The sequence below is a fragment of the Sciurus vulgaris genome (genome assembly GCF_902686455.1).
Source record: "Sciurus vulgaris genome assembly, chromosome: 12".
NCBI lineage: Eukaryota > Metazoa > Chordata > Mammalia > Rodentia > Sciuridae > Sciurus > Sciurus vulgaris.
The window spans coordinates 39,404,683-39,422,707 of NC_136473.1; the positions used below are offsets into that span (position 1 = coordinate 39,404,683).

Here is an 18,025-nt window from a genome sequence, read left to right on the forward strand (position 1 = left end):
GATTTCCTTCAAATAAATTAATTCTAAATATTGAAACGTTTTTATTCAGAAGTTATTGAAGGTTTAAAATGCTCTGTGATAAGTGAATTGTTGAATGGCGATTTATTTATTAATTTATTTAAAGATTTTTTTTCTTAGTTGTAGTTGGACACAATACCTTTATTCATTTTTTATGTGGTGCTGAGAATCAAACCCAGTGCCTCACACATGCTAGGCAAGTGCCCTACCACTGAGCCACATTCCCAGTCCCAATGGTGATTTATTATAAGCATGAGATTATTAAATCTTAAAAGTTTTCTATAAATACTGCAATAAAATGATGCATTAAATAAGATATATTTTATTGTTACTATGTAAACAAAGAAAAATATGATTCCAAAACACTGGAAACAAACACTAAAATATGGTTGTGTCTTTTGGAAATGGTAGACATCATCTTATATCAGTACATAATTGTCTTGGAGAGCACTGCATATTTTAATCAGTATAACTAAATTTTGTTCCATAGAAGATGGGAGAGTTTTTCTTTTTAAAAACAAATGTATTGTTATGAGTCAATTTTTAGTGTTATTTTTTCTATTTGTTCTTCTTAGATATACTTGACAGTAGAATGTATTTTTACATATTATACATACATGGAGTATAACATTCTAATTAGGTTCCCATTCAGTGGTTGAACATGATGTGGAGTTACAATGTTCATTTATTCATATGTGAGCATAGGAAAGTTTTGTCCAATTCATTCTACTATCTTTCCTATTCCCATCTTCCTTTCCTTCTCTTCATTACCCTTTGTCTAATTCAATGTCCTTCTATTCTTCCCTCCCATATTTATTATGTAATACTTTTATTCTTTACTGTTTATAAATGAGTAAAGTGGGGCACAAAGAAGTTAAGTATTCAAAATCATTCTGCATGCCTAATCTGTATTTATATCCACCATGTGAAGCTGCCACAACAAATATAATGTGGTTAATACTTTAAATTATTATTTTTATTTAATATTTTAATTTTTGTTTGGCATTTGTATCAAATTCTGGATATTATGAACAATGCAATAAGATATAACTAATTAGTTTCAGTAATGTTAATTACTAATATTATAAACTTTTGAAACCATAATTTAAAAATTAAAATTCAAACAAATCCTCATTGCTATAAACCTGTGTCAAACATACAATGGATTTCATTTTATTAGAGATCATATAATCTCTTGGAAATCTACCAATTAGCTTTTGCTTCATTGAATTCAACTACAACAATGAGTTAAAGTTTTTAAACTTTTGTCTTTTAATCTGGTTACTTCACCTGAAGCCATTTACTGATTTCAAGTAAGTTAATGATTGTACATCCTTTGTGAAATTGTAATATTGCACTGGAAAATTATAAGCCAATACAAATTTCTAATATATGTCTACATTAATAGATTTTGATATAGGATCCATGTGTTGTTCTTTACTTGTTCATTACAAAATTCAAAATAATGAAATGTAGAGTTTCTGTAACCAAGAAAATTCTTTCTTCTTGTTTCCTTAACGAGCCCTTCATAATTTATAATGACATTATATGTATTGTCAAGGAAAATACATAAGACAAGTATCTTGGCTCCTGTTGGAAGCCCTGTTAGGTTCTGTGGACCATCATGCCTGGTGGTAAACTTGCGTAGTTGTGAGTCCTCTCTCACTTCCATTCTTTCTTTGATTCTGTTTAACTGAAATTTCTTATAGTTATCTAATTAATTGACAAGGCATCTTACCAGTCTGCCTGTTTTTTCTCTTTGTAAACTCTTCTCCTACTCAGAATACTAGACTGAAATAATTGCTTATTTAAAAATCTCTGTGCTGAATTTTTAGGTCCAACTCAATGTGACACACACTGATAGCACTAACAATCCCAAAGCTGTACTTCCCTGAAATGTCCTATGTTCTTTCTAGTTCCTAGTTGTTGGCAAAGTCACTTTTTAGAGAAATTATAATGTTGTAATACATATGTGTAAAAAGTAATTTGTAAGAATACAGCAGGCTTTAAAAAACAACAACAACAACAAGAACAACAATAAAAATGGTTGGGCCTGGTCATGCATGCCTGTGGTCCTTCCTACTCAGGATACTGAGATAGGATTGCAATTTTGAAGCCAGCCTGGGCAATTTAGCAAGACCCTGTCACAAAATAAAAAATAAAACGTGCCGGAGATGTGGTTTAGTGGTAGAGTACCCCTGGGTTCAATCTTCAGTACTACAAACAAAATAAAACAATACCATAAACCCACAATAAAAATGGACCTTATTTCTAAAACATTTTATACTTTATGTGAAAGCGCTACAAATTATAGACTCATTAAAATCACTTGTAGTCTTGCCACCCAGATAGAAAAAGGGTAACATGTCCCTTGAAATACCTCTTGGTGTTTATTATTTACAATTTTCTTAAAATGTAAATTCCCAGACATTTAATAGGAATTCTCATGTTATATGTAAGTATATTTATTGTACATTTAGAATTTTTTTTTTTTTTTTACAAAAATCTTATCTTCTTACACATCTTGGCTCTGACACTTAACTAGTTGGCTTGGGGATCACATTCAGTGTTTAATAATTCTTGGTCATTCTTCCATGGGTAAAATAGGGTGGGAAAAAAAGGTGAAACTGCAAAACTTAATTCAGTTTTCAAAATATCAGCTCTGTCACTGTAGAGAAATATGAACAATATTCTAGGTCTGATTTTTCTCCCAGGAAGAATTCCCAGTCTATTGTGAGAATTGTATAGGAACAAGGCAGTCAGTGTATCCAGTTTGTGATCATTCTAGATGGTTAGAAAAAGGGATCTTCCTTTTTTCTCTAAAAAAATTATTTTATATGTAAGGTACATTCCACATAGTGAAATTCATGTGTCCATCTCTTATCTTATGAGATAAGGTTGTCAATACCTGTATTCGGAATAAGCAGCTAGGTCTTAGTGAAACAAATAGGACATGGCAGAGGCTGACTCCTTCCTAGGCCTATTGTGCATGGGTCCACAGGCTCATGAGTCTGGTACATTTCCAGACATAATTTCATGTAGTGTGTTCAGTAAACGTTATTAAGGAATATTTTGCATATCAAAAACTGCTCTATTATCCAAACTGTAAAGTAAAGCAGTCATCAGAAGCTTATCAGTCATGTTTGGAAAAGAACTTAATGACACATTTAAGTCATTAAAAGTCCCACATATTCTGTTTATTGAAATATTTTTAAAAGTCGTGTTAAGAATTAAATTGAGGTTGTATTGTGGACTAAAGAACTAATTGGCACCTGCTAAATTCTCAGTGCAAACAAACATTTATGTTTATTTTTTGTTTACTTGTGTGTGTATTTTTATTTGGTGCTGGTATTGAACTTAAATTTAAGTTTTTGCCCTTTTTGGAAGTGATTTGCTCTTAGTAGTAGGAAAAAAAACCTTAGATTTTTTTTTTTTTATTATTGATTTAAAGGGAACTTTATTGAAGTTATTTTAGTTTCAACCTTAGTAAATAAAATTTAGTTAAAAAATTTCAAACCAAGGACAAAGCGATCTTTTGCATGAAAATAGTTATATATATTCTCTTAATAGACCTCTGAGTAGGGTACGTGTAGTTTACTTACCCTTGTATTACTTATCTCATACCTCACCTCTAAAATAAACGTAACCTCAATGAGGATCAGAATGTTATGTCAGAAAGGCAAGATTGGTTATATTATAACATCCATACATTTCAACTATCTAAATGAGTGTATTTTTTCATTAATGTTCAAAGAAAACCAGTACGTGTTATTCAGTTAAGAAACCTCAGCTGAAACTATGTAGATAGTCTGATTTAAATCACTTTACCTAAACAGTAGCCACTTGGCCATTAGTATGTGGTAGGGGAATCCTGAAGAGTGCATAAGCAAATCTTCCTTCTGTTATCATGGGGCACAGGAAAAATGAAAGAAGAATATGAATAAATTGATTGTTGTACACAAGTGAATATCCATTAGATATCATCCAGTGAGATACTTCCAGGCTCTTGAGTCCTAATAATCAATGAGTAGCAAGCTTTCATTTTGGAACTTAATTTTGAGATTCCATTCTGCATATAATGGGTGAAAATATGCATGGCTTTTGTTCTCTGTGGTTAGATAGTTTTCAAAAATCAGCACCATCTGTTCTTCTTTTAAAGACTCCGCTTGCCTTTGGTTGTGTGGAGTCATGTTGGTTTATGTTTCAAGACAGGAAACATTTCATTTTTCTGGGAAATGGAAATTTCATGGACTGTGTTAAACACTACGTTTGATCAATATTAGCTTGAGTTGAGAATGTTAGGAATCTAGATGCAGGAATGAAATTCACATACAATATTAATATCATGTGTGCTGAATAATTCTTGACATAATCCTAAATAATTTGGTGCTGGGCTGTGTTCATTCGTGCTCAGTTTTTATTACATAACTGAACTGTGTCTAAAAGCATAACAACTATTAATTTTCTTCTAGTAGAAGATATATATATATTTTAAAAGATCTTGTTATCTAGTATTGTCTATTTAAATTTTTTTTTATTTTTACATACTGCATTTTGACTCATTGTACACAAATGGAATACATCTTTTTGTTTCTGTGGTTGTGCACATTGTAGATTCTTACCATTCTTAAAAAGTATTTGAATTAGGGTTTTTAAATGAATATTTTTACTCTCGTGGAATGTTGTGATCATGAAGTAAAACTGTGTTACACATTTTCTCAATTTATTCCTTTTGGAAGGTTGCTATAGAATTTTCATTTTCAATTGTGAAGGATTCCCCTCCCCCATATGTTTTCACTTGTTTCCTAAGAATGATGGGAAATTACTTTCCCCAGTGATTTGGCCAGTTAATCAAGTAATTCTAACATTAACACAAACACCTTCTGGAATTCTATTTGTGATACTTAAGAGACTTGGAAAGAGATTCCCTCTGGAATTATTTTCTACCCAATATAACCGAAAGGAAAAATGGTTTAATTTATTGTGTCAACGTTCAGATAAATATTTTCTCTAGGATACTATATAGCTCATGAATAGTTAACATGTCTCTCATTAAGTTAGGAAAATCGTGGAGATATTCTCAAAAGTGTGAAAAAAGCCAGTTAATAAATAATTTTTGGGGCATATAATTGAAACAGTTAAAATACTTTATTGTCTTAATTGTAATAAAACCACTTGAGAAAAAATACAATAAATTTGTTGAAGAGAGTACCATAAGAGCTTTCATTTCCTTTTATACTTCCTAAGCATAAAAATCAAAGCTAAATAGGAAACTTAGGTAAGGGATTTAATTATATTTTTTATAAAACACTTTCAAACGGTTGTTATTTCTTAAAACCACAGGCTTTTCTTTCAGTAATAGTTATTAAAAGTATTTAGTTCCTTGGAATTCAGAATTTGAATGTGGATATGCAGATGATGAGTTTCTAGACTAATTTTCCTTAAGTTTTTGTGAGGTGAATAGTGTGGTTTTGTTTTCCTTATTTAGTACTTTTTATATAGTGAATGTTATGGTTTGGATGTGAGGTGTCCCCCAAAAACTCACATGTGAGACAATGCAGGAAGATTCAGAGAAGAAATGATTGGGTTGTAAGAGTCTTAACTCAATCAGTGAATTAATCCCTGATGGGATTAGTTGTGGTGGTTGGGTGTGGCTGGAGAGGGCAGGGGATTTGGGATATGGCTATGGGGGTATATGTTTTGTATCTGGAGAGTGGAGTGTTTCTCTGCTTCCTCATCTCATGTGAGCTGCTTCCCTCTGCCACACTCCACCATGATGTTCAGCTTTACCTCAAGTCCCAAGGAATGGAGACTGCATTCTATGGACTAAGACCTTTGAAACCGTTAGCCCTCTAATAAACTTTTCCACTTCTATAAATTGTGCTGGTCAGATCATTTAGTCACAGTAGTGAAATAGCTGAGTAAAACTTGAATGATGAAGGAGGAATTTACATCTTAACTATTCTAACTTGTACATCTTTGCATGACACCTACTTAGGTTTTATTTCATTATTATTTTTAATGTATGAGGTGGACAAATATCTAGAACTCAAATAGGGGAGGAGGTGATAGAAGTAGAAAAATTTCCAAATTCAAGTGATAATTGGGAGTTTAGCCAAAGTTAGTTTTATTTACTTGTAATTTTAGAAATGTATTATCTATTGGCACTGTAACATTTTTTTCATTTGAGATTTGGCTTTTATATTATTAGCATAGTAGAAGAAATGTTAATTTTTACTAGAAGCCTGTAACCAATGGCTTCATGGAACACTTTAATCTTCCCTTGTCTACCAGGTGTATTTACCTGATTAGACTTAGCCTTCTGATCTAGGCTCATCAAGTGTTCATTTTCTCTTTGTTAAAACAAACAAACAAACAAACAAACAAAAACTTAGGCTAAGTAATACACTCCCCCCTCACCCCAACTCCTACCCTGTCCCGAGGCAGGGTAGGATTCCAGACAGAATATTCAGCATGCCCTCTTGGTGAGCTATTTTTATAATCAGAAATAGAACACATAAAGTATAGACCTACAGAGATTACCTGATTTGTGCAGTTCCTTTTTACCTTCTTTGGACATAACATGGCAGTTGGGGTAACTCTTGCAAACACATGTAGTAAGTTCCTTTCCCTGTACTTGAGCTCTGTCAACTGGGGGACCTACCAGCATAGTTGCTGAACAGTTCTGAGGGCTGCTGGGAGCACATACCTTACTAGCACAGGAGCAGGATGCTGCCTTGCTGGCAAGTTGTTTCCTGCTTTATATCCTTCAAAGTAAATCTGATATCAGGTGGCCTGTTAGACTCTTCAGAGCCTAGATGTTTGGTTGGAACTAAAAAGTCCCTCCGTTCCTTGGCAGACATTTCAAATATGCACTCAGATTAAAAATAGAAAAATCATACTAAAATGCTTAGTATAAAAACTAGCAACTCCTCTTCACCACTCCACAATCTTGTAGATTTCTCTCCAGATATCTGTTCTGATCCCTCCTTCCATGTAACTAAATAACACAATATGTGTATGTTGTTCTTTTTCTGTTTACCATTTATTAATATATGTATGTTCTTTTATTCCTTATTATCAATTACTGACATTTGTTGCCTTGCCTTGGTGGAAGATGAAAGTTTTTCCTTTAATGCTATTTCCATCCTTTCAATATTGCTGCAGCAAAAGTCTAAGTTCAGGGTTGGGTGTAAAGCTCAGTGGTGAAGCACATGCTTCACAGGTTGTACCAGGCTTGGACTTCAATCCCCAACATACACATGTAGTATAAATTCCTTTACTAACCAATTTCACATTACATGGCAGTGTATGAATTGCTCACTGTATAACCTGTTAGTTAGTTTGATTACATTTATTGTTTTGTACATTTTCTTTTGTGGTTCTTGAAGTTAATTTATTTGACTTTTTAAAAAAAATTTTTTTTCTTGATCAGAGTTTTTAATATTTTCCCCTACAGTTTTCTAGGAGGACTTGTCAAAATTCTGTTATTTTTAAAATATTCAAAAATATTATTTGATTATTAATTTCTTTTTTCAGATGGAGATGGACCTCCCCAATATCTCCCTCTTCTGCTCTAATCTGAACTGGTTTCTGCTTTCTTGGGCTGTCCCTTCACCCACATGCTGGGACTTGCCATGGGTCTGACCATTGTTTTACTTGAATGTCTTGGATTTTGCTACATCTCATACTGAAACTGCTTTATAAGAAAGGGTTCAGGCAAAGTAAATATTTCATTTCTGAAAAATTACTTTTTTCAACTTTCATACTTCATTGTGTTTAGAAATTTAATTCTACACTGAAAAATAATTTCTCCTTAATATAGAAGGTATGACTCTGATCTAGTAGAATTTGTTACTATTCGTAAGGTTTTATACCCTAGAACATTTATTAATGATATTCCTTGGTTTTTTCTACTTACTAATCATGCAAGTGTTATTTGTTAGTGTTCAGGTTAAATGTTGTTGGGAGATAATTCTCCATAGTTTTCTTGCATTCTGTTTAACTTAGTAACACACATCTTGTCTGAATGATTTTTATATAGTGCCCAGCCTTGGAAGATAGTGAGCAAACTTCTTTAGTGTTTGTTTAAAAGATTCAAGATCCCTAAGCTCAGGGTTCTTCTTGTGTGTGTGTGTGTGTGTGTGTGTGCAAGTGTCCTGAGGCCCTCTTCACCTTGCCTTTTGAGAATTTTTGCTTGAAGAACTACTGCCTGCAAAGATGGTACTCTGACTGATGGAATAAGAACAATCAAATTTTTTTGTTTTCTGAGTCTTATATCTCTTTCCAGCATTCATGAAGATAAGTCAGGCTAACTTACGAGCTGGCAAAGGGGCTAAAATTTTGAATCTTCATAGTTATATTTTATTATTCATATTTAAAAAATGATGCATAGTAATTGTATATATTTTGGGGATGCTTTACAGTTCTTGAATCTTACTTTGTTTTTGAAAATTTCCTGAACCATCAACGTGTAGTTTTTTCCTCCTCCTGCCATTCACTTGATTATATGAGCATTTAGTTATGTTTTTCTTGATTTGTTTTCATATTCCAAAGACATTTTACAATGTAAATATTTCAAATATAGCAAAGTGAAAAATACTGTTTTATGCAAAGCTTAATTTTAGAAAAAAATTTTAATTGAATTGATTATTAGTATTTTTATATTAAATTCTTTTGCAAGGCAGATAGTATATATAGATGAATATATATACACATTAAATATAACACATTGTATATTTAACTGTAACTTTTTTTTTTTTTTTTTTTGCGGTATTGGGGATCGAACCCAGGGCCTCGTGCTTGCAAGGCAAGCACTCTACCGACTTAGCTATCTCCCCAGCCCTGTAACACATCTTTTAACATATTAACTATAACACTTATAGGTAGATGGTTTGTCTGAAAAGATAGAGATCATCTTGCATTTGTATGTAATTACCCTAAGATAATTTACCAAGGTATATTTTATCCATAAATCATTTCTGTTTTCAGTGACATTTATGAACTGCCATTCATTTGACAGTTACTGTATATCAGGCACCATGTCATACTTTTGACATGGATTTACTTAGTTCTTTTAGTAGTCCCAAGAGAATCCCATTTTTCAGAAAAAGGAATAGACATAGAAAAAGCATATCACTTGCCCAGGGTTATAAAATTGGGAATGCTAGAGGTGGTATATACACTCTAGTATTTTTAATTCCTGAACCTGAGCGCTCTGCACCACCCCAAAATCCCCACCCCAGTGTTGATGATCGAATTTGGGGCCTTACACATGCTAGACAAAAGCTCTACCACTGAGCTATGAGCTATATTGCCAAGATTATTTTTTATTTTAAGATAAGGGTCTCCCTATGGTGTCCGGGCTGGGCTGGAACTTGTGATCCTCCTGCCTCAGCCTCCTGAGTAGCACAGGTGTGTGCCCCATTGAGTGTGAACTCTCCACACTCAAAAAAATATACACTATTTCATAAGGAAGTTATTTAACACTGTCTAGTTTAAATTAATAGTATGGTACTTAAATATTGATATAAGGTATATAATAACTGAGCTTCATTTACTATGGTTACAATGAAATTCAATATATAAATCTTGCTAAAAGTAACTGTTCAGTCACAGCTTTAAAAAAGTACCAGACAATAAAATAAAACCTTATAGGAGCTGATATTTATGTATCTAAAAGTTGAGAAATTCTAAGCTGTGGTTCCCACAGCAACTGCAGCTCAGCTTTAGGGCAGTGAATGTTGCAATCCAAACTGAACACCATATGCAGCCACATGAAATAATATTTGACATGCTTTGGGGGGCCTGATAATGGCCGCTGTGGGAACAATGAATGTGTAAATTATCAGTTACTGGTTTATCACTGTAGTTGGGGGCTTTTCATTTATGTAGCAATTTTGATAGGGCAACTTAGGTGTTTCACTTGGCGATACATCTTGGTGGCATTTCAGTGGGGCTTAAATTATTAATGAATCCTAAATCAAAATGTCTTCAACTTGTAAGATTATTTTTATGTCTTACATCTGGTTTATAAACAATCCCATTAGCTCTCCTCCCTACCCCCACTCCCAATGGAAAAGCATCATTTTGGGAGTTCGTGTTTACATTCAAAGTGCTGTTCTTAGGCAGGTTCAAGATGCTGTTAACCTTTGAGATGTATAATGTGCTGGTGCTTAAGAGAGATAGATGACTAAGAAGTACATATTAGAGCCTCTCAAAACGCAGGATCATCAATCTTCAAGTAGCCTGGCTCCATGCAGTGCACCACCTTCCGGAATGCACGGAGCACCTCTGTAGCTCACAGACAAGCTCTGTGCATTCTGCTGCTTATTTTGATAGATTTTCAGTAGAAATGACAATAGAACATAATGAATTATTCTACCTTAATTTAGTGTATTTTGTGTCTTGAACCTCTAGCTCTTGCTTATCATTTTATTGATTGATCTCTCTATTGATGGCATGTGCATTTCTGCTAGGAATCTCTCAAATACATGGGTAAAATTATAAAATTTTTCTCAAAGGTAGACTCTTTCATAATGTAGGTGATTTAATATGTTCATAGTAAAATCACTGATGCCCAATTTGTACCATAGGAAAAGAAAACACTAACAAATTGTATGTATACATCAATTTTATTTGTGAACATTCAAGAAGTAAAATAAATAAATTTTATGTAGTTGCCTTGGGACATCCCTAGAGATTCCTACAGATAATTTTACCTTAAGTAGGAAAATATTTACAGAGTGTCTAACAGGTGCTAGACATTGTGGATCCTAGGTAAAATACACATGGGCCTCTTAACCATTGTGTTTGGAGATCTGAATCTTTTAAAAATATTATAATTTGGTTAACAAGACCATGATATCAGGCATGTTATCATTATTCAGCTTGAAAAACCAACATAAATATTTGTGAAACTCCCTAATGAAAAGGCAATGGTATCATTATAAATTAAGGAATATTCTTATTTGGCATTTCATTTATTTTTGTGAACTACTAAATTTATTCCACGTGTACTTTTCCAGTTTCAGCATACTTTATCCAATGTCTACAACATACTGGAACATATTTTTACAAAATGTTGCCTTTGTTGAAGGAGGAATACAAATGGCAGCGGGGGGTCTGATTGTTTTGCTATTTGTTTTTCCTTGATATGTAGAAGTAAACAAACACGAACCTTTTTGGCTAAGACTTCAATGTCTTTAGAAACAGCTCTAAGACAGTCAATTGGTTAAGGAAACTTCACGTGAAATTTCCCAGGATGAAGGATTTTATGTCTGAGATTCTGCTTATGACATGTTCCAGTTGACAAGCTAAGTTAGTAGGAGATGAGGGACTCTCATATATATATATATATATATGTATATACACACACTGTTGATGGACCTTTAGACCTTTATTTTATTCATTTATTTTTGTGTGGTGCTGAGAATTGAACGCAGTGCCTGACACATGATAGGCACACACTCTACCACTGAGCCACCACCCCAGCCCTGACTCTCAGATACTGACTTCAAAGATTTTGGTAGTGGTCACAGATTATAATGTAGTCTCAAATGTTTTGATCTGTAAACAATTTTAAATATGCATCCCCAGTGCCACACACATTTATTTATTAGTATACCATAACATTATAGTAATATGTAATTATTTCCTTACATCAAAAAAAGTGAAGTTAAAATATTGAGATAAGAAAAGGTACATAAATTGAAGTTCAGTTTTCTTTCCTTATCCCAGCAGCAGTATCTTCTTTATCTTCTGGGACTTGCTAACTCCGAATGCTGTTGCTTTAAAATTCAACTTTATACACTCACACCCATCTTACCATTGAAGGTCATTCTCCCTAGAGGAAATACGTAGTTAACTTGATCATACTGCCTGTTACACTGGGATTTTATCCCACTTCCTTTCACATTGTGGAAATAAACCTAACAGTGTGCTTCTCTCTTGTGTCCTGCTACCTCCAGGACGAGGATGGGACAGAAGAAGACAGTAGCCGCGTGGAACCGGTTGGACATGCTGACACTGGTTTAGAGAATATACCCAGCTTTTCTCTGGAGTAAGTTACTGATGGTTTTAACTACATTTGTTATGTACATGTAGCATCATTAATCGCAGAAAGTATTCCAAAAGCATATGGCATGCGGAATGTTTGTGCTTAGTTAAAAAACATGCCTTGCTTTGATTTGTTTTTCCTAAGAGCATCTTTCATCTGTTGAGTTAATTATGTACTGTAAGCAGTATAGCATGGAAGTTCATGTTCACATGTACCTGTTCTGAGTTTCATGCCTTGGCAAATACTATTAAATTAGAATATTAAAATAGTATTTGATTAAAAATGTTCATCATGTTGACAGCACTGTAAACACTATTTTTAGATTGCTTTGTCAGTATTTTGGTTATTTTTCAACTTTGTTAACTTAAAAATGTGGCTATATTTTACATGAAAAACTAGTTGGATCATGTAAGCATTAGTCACTATTGTGTGTGTGTGTATGTGTATGCATATATGTATTTTTAATTTGAAGAAATAGAAAATCTCAACATTTGATAAAAAAACTAGAGGTCATAGTTCAGGACCTTGAATATGATTTTAAATACAAAAGAACAAAAATGTGTTTTCCAATAGTATCATAACACTATAATCATTGTAAATATTGGCATATTAAAAGGGAAAATGTTCTCAGAACCTTTTCCCTCAATATTTTAGAACAGGAAAGACAGTCATTCTGGATTCTTTCTTCCAATGTAGGTAAAGCTGGGGGTGTAGACATTAACATTTATACCTTAATTCTATCTTCTCTTGGCTTTCCAAGGGAGGGCTCTAAGAACTTTAGTGATACTAAGCAGCACGCTCCAGGATCAGGTTATGATTAGGTACATAGCAATCAGTACTTGGAGTGTTTCCATTGGAGACACACTTGCTGTGCCAGAGTTCTTTTTAGAAATATATAACAAATTAAAGTAAAATAGTAAATTTAAATAAAATATATTTATCAAAGTTGTACCACTCTTATTTGTTAAGCCAATGATTAAACTGTTGTTGAAATTGTTAGCAGTGTCTGAGAGGGTTTATCATAGAAAAAGGGGTTTTAGAACCCATACCTGAAAGGCTCTCATAGCAGATTAAGAAATAGTGACTGAAATATCATAGAATAGTAGACAATAAGGACAATTGGGATCTCCTCTGGATAGTTACCCACAGGGGCAAAATCATTAGATTTTGGAAAGGATCTATGATGAGACAAATGTAAGAGTACTTGGTAAATTATCAAGTACTATATAGATGCAGCAGCTTTATTGAGCTAATCTTCAGAGTCCATGAGATAGATATGGGGATGGAAAATTTTCAGTGGAAGACTCAAGATTTGACTTGCAAAGCATGAGTTTATATTATATGGAAGAGCGTGGTTCAAGAGAAATGGTTCTGTGTCATTTTTAATGTAGTTATCTCTGATGATTGCTCTCCCTCCATGCCATCAGACTAGCGTTCAGGTATGTGGTGTTTGACGTGGCCCTCATCAACCATGCTTATATCCCTAATTATGTGTGTATGTGCCTGTGTACTTGGTGGGGTTTTTGTTTTGTTTCTTTTTGTTGTTTATTGTGTGTCTGTGTTGTGGCGGATTTTTGTTTGGTTTGGTTTGTTTACAGTACATGTTCATGCTCCCTCATTCATCATTGTCTCACAGTGATATGGTAAAGCTCGTACAAGTCCCCAACGATGGAGGGCCTCTGGGAATCCATGTAGTGCCTTTCAGTGCTCGAGGCGGCAGGTAACGTATCTTGGAGGTTTTTAACTGAATCATAATGCGGAGTGTTTTTCTCTTCATTTATGTTCAGATATAGAAAGGTGTTGACTTAAGCATGTACTTAATAGAAAACTTTTCACTTGGGGGCAACTGCTGCTTCATTCATATGTTTGTATCCTAATCACAGAAAGCTCTTAGCCTAATGAAGAGAGGTTTTTTTCAGGCACAGGAAGAAATGGTGCATTTAAATTATTATACAGGTTTATTGTTCATCGTGTCTGAGCTAACATTTAACTTTTGCTGTGAATTGATGGCTTTAGTTAGAACTCTGCTTGGAGTTGCAAAGTTTGGGAGGGCTTAAAGCATTTACCTGGAAAAATTCATCCATTAAAAATTACCTGGATAACTTGGGTGATGAATCATTTTAAATTTGCCTTGATGATTAGTTAGTTCTGCAATTTTATTTACTTTGATAATTTTAAAATACCCTCAAGTTTGAAATTTTAGAAAATGAAGCATGCTGGAGATTTATTCCCTACTTGTGGTGTGTAACTTCTTCACTTTAATATCCAAATATTCAAAATATATCAAAATGTCCAGTGTTTGTTAATCCAGACTTCATTATAATACAGAACACACATCCTTAAAAGCTACAAATGACCCATGAGGTTCCTTAATTCTGTTCTTTATTTTTGTTTGTTTCTGTGAAATCATAATTGTAATTTTGGTTTTAATATATTCAAATGTGCAAATTGATTTGCCACTAGTGCCTGGTGGGCTTCCATCCTGGACAAGTGAAGTACATGGCATCCTTGCCCAGGAACTTAAACCTATGGACGTCTAACTTAGCAGTTTTATTACAATCTTTCTTATTTGCTCATCTGTTGATTACCTGGTAAAATATACTTATGAACTTTTTGACATCTTAATTTTCAATTCCTTATTTCTTTTATTTTTTTCACCTTACTTTTAATTTTTCATGTATAATTTCTTTTCATGGGGACAGAAAAGGGGAAGTTGGAAAGTAGCCTGAGACCAGTGACTGAGCATTGAGACCAGTGTTTGAGAACCTAGACAAGTGACTGACTGCTTAGATCAGTAGCCATGAGCTTAGACTGGCAATCCAGAGCTTAGACACAATTAAATCCATGATCAAGGAATTATACGTATCTTGCATCTTCTAAAAGACAGTGTATAAACTGCAAGTATATGATTAAATATGTATTTTTTATTTTTAATGCAAGTATCTGAGCAATTGTACCACCTTTCTATTATTTTAGTAACCTTGGTGAGTCCAGATTTCAGTCCTTTGGTAAAGCACCTTTGGTTTATTGAATGTTTCAAAGCTGAGAATGTTGTTTTTAGAACTCTGTTGGAGTACAATGAATCTTGAATGTTAGTCCTTTATTCCAGTACCTGAAATTCACCTTGAATTTTTGAGTGGTGTTACATTCACAGAGTTACAATTGCTTTCATTTTTTTTCTCCTCTTTTTTATTTTTATTTTTGAACTTTGAAGGAACATTAAAATTTCTTCAAAGAACTTTCAGTTAAACAGTATTAGTAGTTTTCAAAGTGGACCTTGCCTTTATTTCCTTTAAAAAATATATTAAAAAATCATCTCAAAAATGTCTTGTAAGTCTTTCATGAATAGGAGACAAAAAGGTAAGCAGGTAAAATGGATTATAGCTTCCCAATAGTAATGTGCCTTAAACTGTCTGTGAAACTTAACTCATCACAAATGAGATTAAATTGTTCATGTACCAGCTTCAAACCAGTATTTCATTTACAAAAATGTCATTTTTTTAAATCATTTTAAACATCTTTATTACTTCTGCATTTAAGGATATTTGGATGCAGTAAATAGATGAAAAACTTAAAACAAAAGGGGAATAAGACAGGAAAATACGCTTATTAGACTAATTCATAGGTAGACTTTTACAAAACCAACATGGCCTTTAGTTCAGTTTTGATTCACTGAACACATTCAAGTGAAGAGTATCACTTTGCAGAGCTAAAAGTTTTTCTATAACTGAGACCTTTTTTAAATTGCTATTAATTTGGCACTTAATGAGGAAAATCTTGTGCAAATTTTCTATATAAACTTATTTAAGAAAGACAGATTCTTTATATACCCTTTTCAGTTATCATTAATTTTTATATGGAAGCAGAGAAGAATTTTTTGTTTTTATTGAAGTCTTTAGGGCTTAAAGATGCATGATGACATCTTTAAGTTTCCGCCATGATAGTCATGGTTCTTCAGGGGTCTGTGGACAATGGGGGAAGAAAAGCAGGTAGGCTGCTCAGACTCCCAGACACTGTTCTTCTTGAGCCAGAGACACCTAGAAGTGCTTCAAAGTGGGTTCCTCTAGTTCAGTTGGAAACCTTTCCAAGCATTCATCATGTGATAATTCCTGTTTTAGGTGCTGGGAAACAAAGATGAATAGGAAATGGATTTCCTCTGGGAATTTGCAGTCTAGATGGAGTGATAGCTGAGAAATCACACAATTATAATTATGTGATAAATGTTGATACAGTTATATAATAGTGATCTGTGAGCCGAGAGAGGAAGAATTGTCGGCATTGTGCAACTGAGACTGACTTGCTGAGGATGCCAATTTTAAATGTGATGACAGCTTATAAAGGGAGCTGCATCAACTCCATAGTGACTGCAAGGGCAAATTAAGCAGTATGGTATAGCAGAAAGGAAGAAATTAAGTGGAACTCAGGAAGAAATTGCACATACCTCTTGTGGGAATAGAAGAAAATATATTCATGGTACGTAAGTTGAAATTTCCATGAATGTCTTCCGTGGTACAAAATTCTAATCTTTCCTGGGCTTTCTCAATTTTGGAGACATAACTAATTGAATAACTCTTACTGAATATTTATTTCTATAAATCTGATAAATACACATCAGTATTGCTTTCCTATTTAGATTTTCAAAGTCAAGGTGTCTAAGGTACTATTCAGAATTAGAATTATATATTGAAGCAAAAAGGAACTCCCTCCATGTCACCTCCAATGTCACATCTAATTAAGGAAAATAGTAATTTAAAATTGTGAAGTCAAGGATAGAGAACATTTTAAAGCCACTTAGCTATTATGGAAAATGTATAATCAAGTTTTTCTAAAGAAGGATCTGGGACATTAATGACAATCAGGTCACCTTCAAACCCTTCAGTTACCACCTCTTGATACTTAGACAATATCATCTTCCCCTTGATGGTGTTTTTCTTTAGTTATCTTCCTTTATTTTATTAAAAACAATGAACTCATCTCCATGGAGAACTCCTTATTCACAGTTTCACAACCTTGAAATCAACTTTCCCTTCACACCAAACATTTCATTTGACTCTGTGATTTAAGTGACAAATATAACCTCATTTAAATCACAAATACTTCTATTTTCAGAAAATTTAAAACAAATGATTGTGACTTCCTTTGGTAGAAGAGCATGCTTTATTTTATATATTTTTATGTTTCTAGGACCTATTCATAGATATTAGACCAAAGGATTTTAAGTATTGCTTTTACTGGGCAAAGAAATGAATAAACCCATGAATGAATGAATCCATTTTAGCTTTGACATTACTAGATTAAAAATAAAGCAACAATGTCATATCCTGGCCTCCATAGTGTTTAGTGAATTTTCTTGAGACTTTCTAATGATATAGAAATATGATTATATCATTAAGTCTATAAAAAGTAAGAGAAAATGCTTGTTGAAATAGGAGTTGACCTATTACAATTATAATATTTCATGGTTGGTTTTAAGGGACTTAACTGAGAAAAAAGTATATAGAAAGATACATGCTACATGTCATAGGGATTTAGAGAAAGTAGTACTATTGAATGTAGCACACTGTGCAAGCCCTCAGAGAAGCAATTGAACTTGACCTATTCCAGTGACATTGTTCTAGAAAGATAGTCATTCCAAAAATATGTTATGAATAAGGGCTATATACAAGTGTGTGTGATTTGGTGGGAAATAGTTTGTAAAGTATATGAATCAGAATGTATTAGACGATAACACTGCAGAGACTTTTATTAGTCTTACATGAACTCCAATCTAACTCATAGTACATATTCTAAATCTTTTCCCCTATCGATACAAGTATGTTTAAAACATATTTTGATGAAGTATAGGCTGTTTCTCTGAATCTTTTCTGTAACAGATACTAGTATACATTCATCTTTGTACTCAAATCTGTGGCACTTAAAATCTCTTTGGTATTACTTTTTCTTTATGGA

General features: G+C 33.3%; 1 protein-coding gene across 32 annotated transcripts in view; it reads left to right on the forward strand.

The window, feature by feature from the left end:
• Positions 1-18,025, forward strand: part of PARD3 (par-3 family cell polarity regulator) — a 685,332-nt gene that overhangs the window by 405,396 nt on the left and 261,911 nt on the right. For all 32 annotated transcript variants that reach the window (XR_013758404.1, XR_013758405.1, XM_079107658.1 and 29 more), the window contains 2 exons: positions 11,988-12,079; positions 13,713-13,796. Coding sequence is in view for 30 of the 32 variants with exons in the window: in XM_079107658.1 (XP_078963784.1) it covers positions 11,988-12,079; positions 13,713-13,796 (176 nt within the window). In the remaining 2 variants the exon portion in view is untranslated. The remainder of the gene's footprint in view (positions 1-11,987; positions 12,080-13,712; positions 13,797-18,025) is intronic.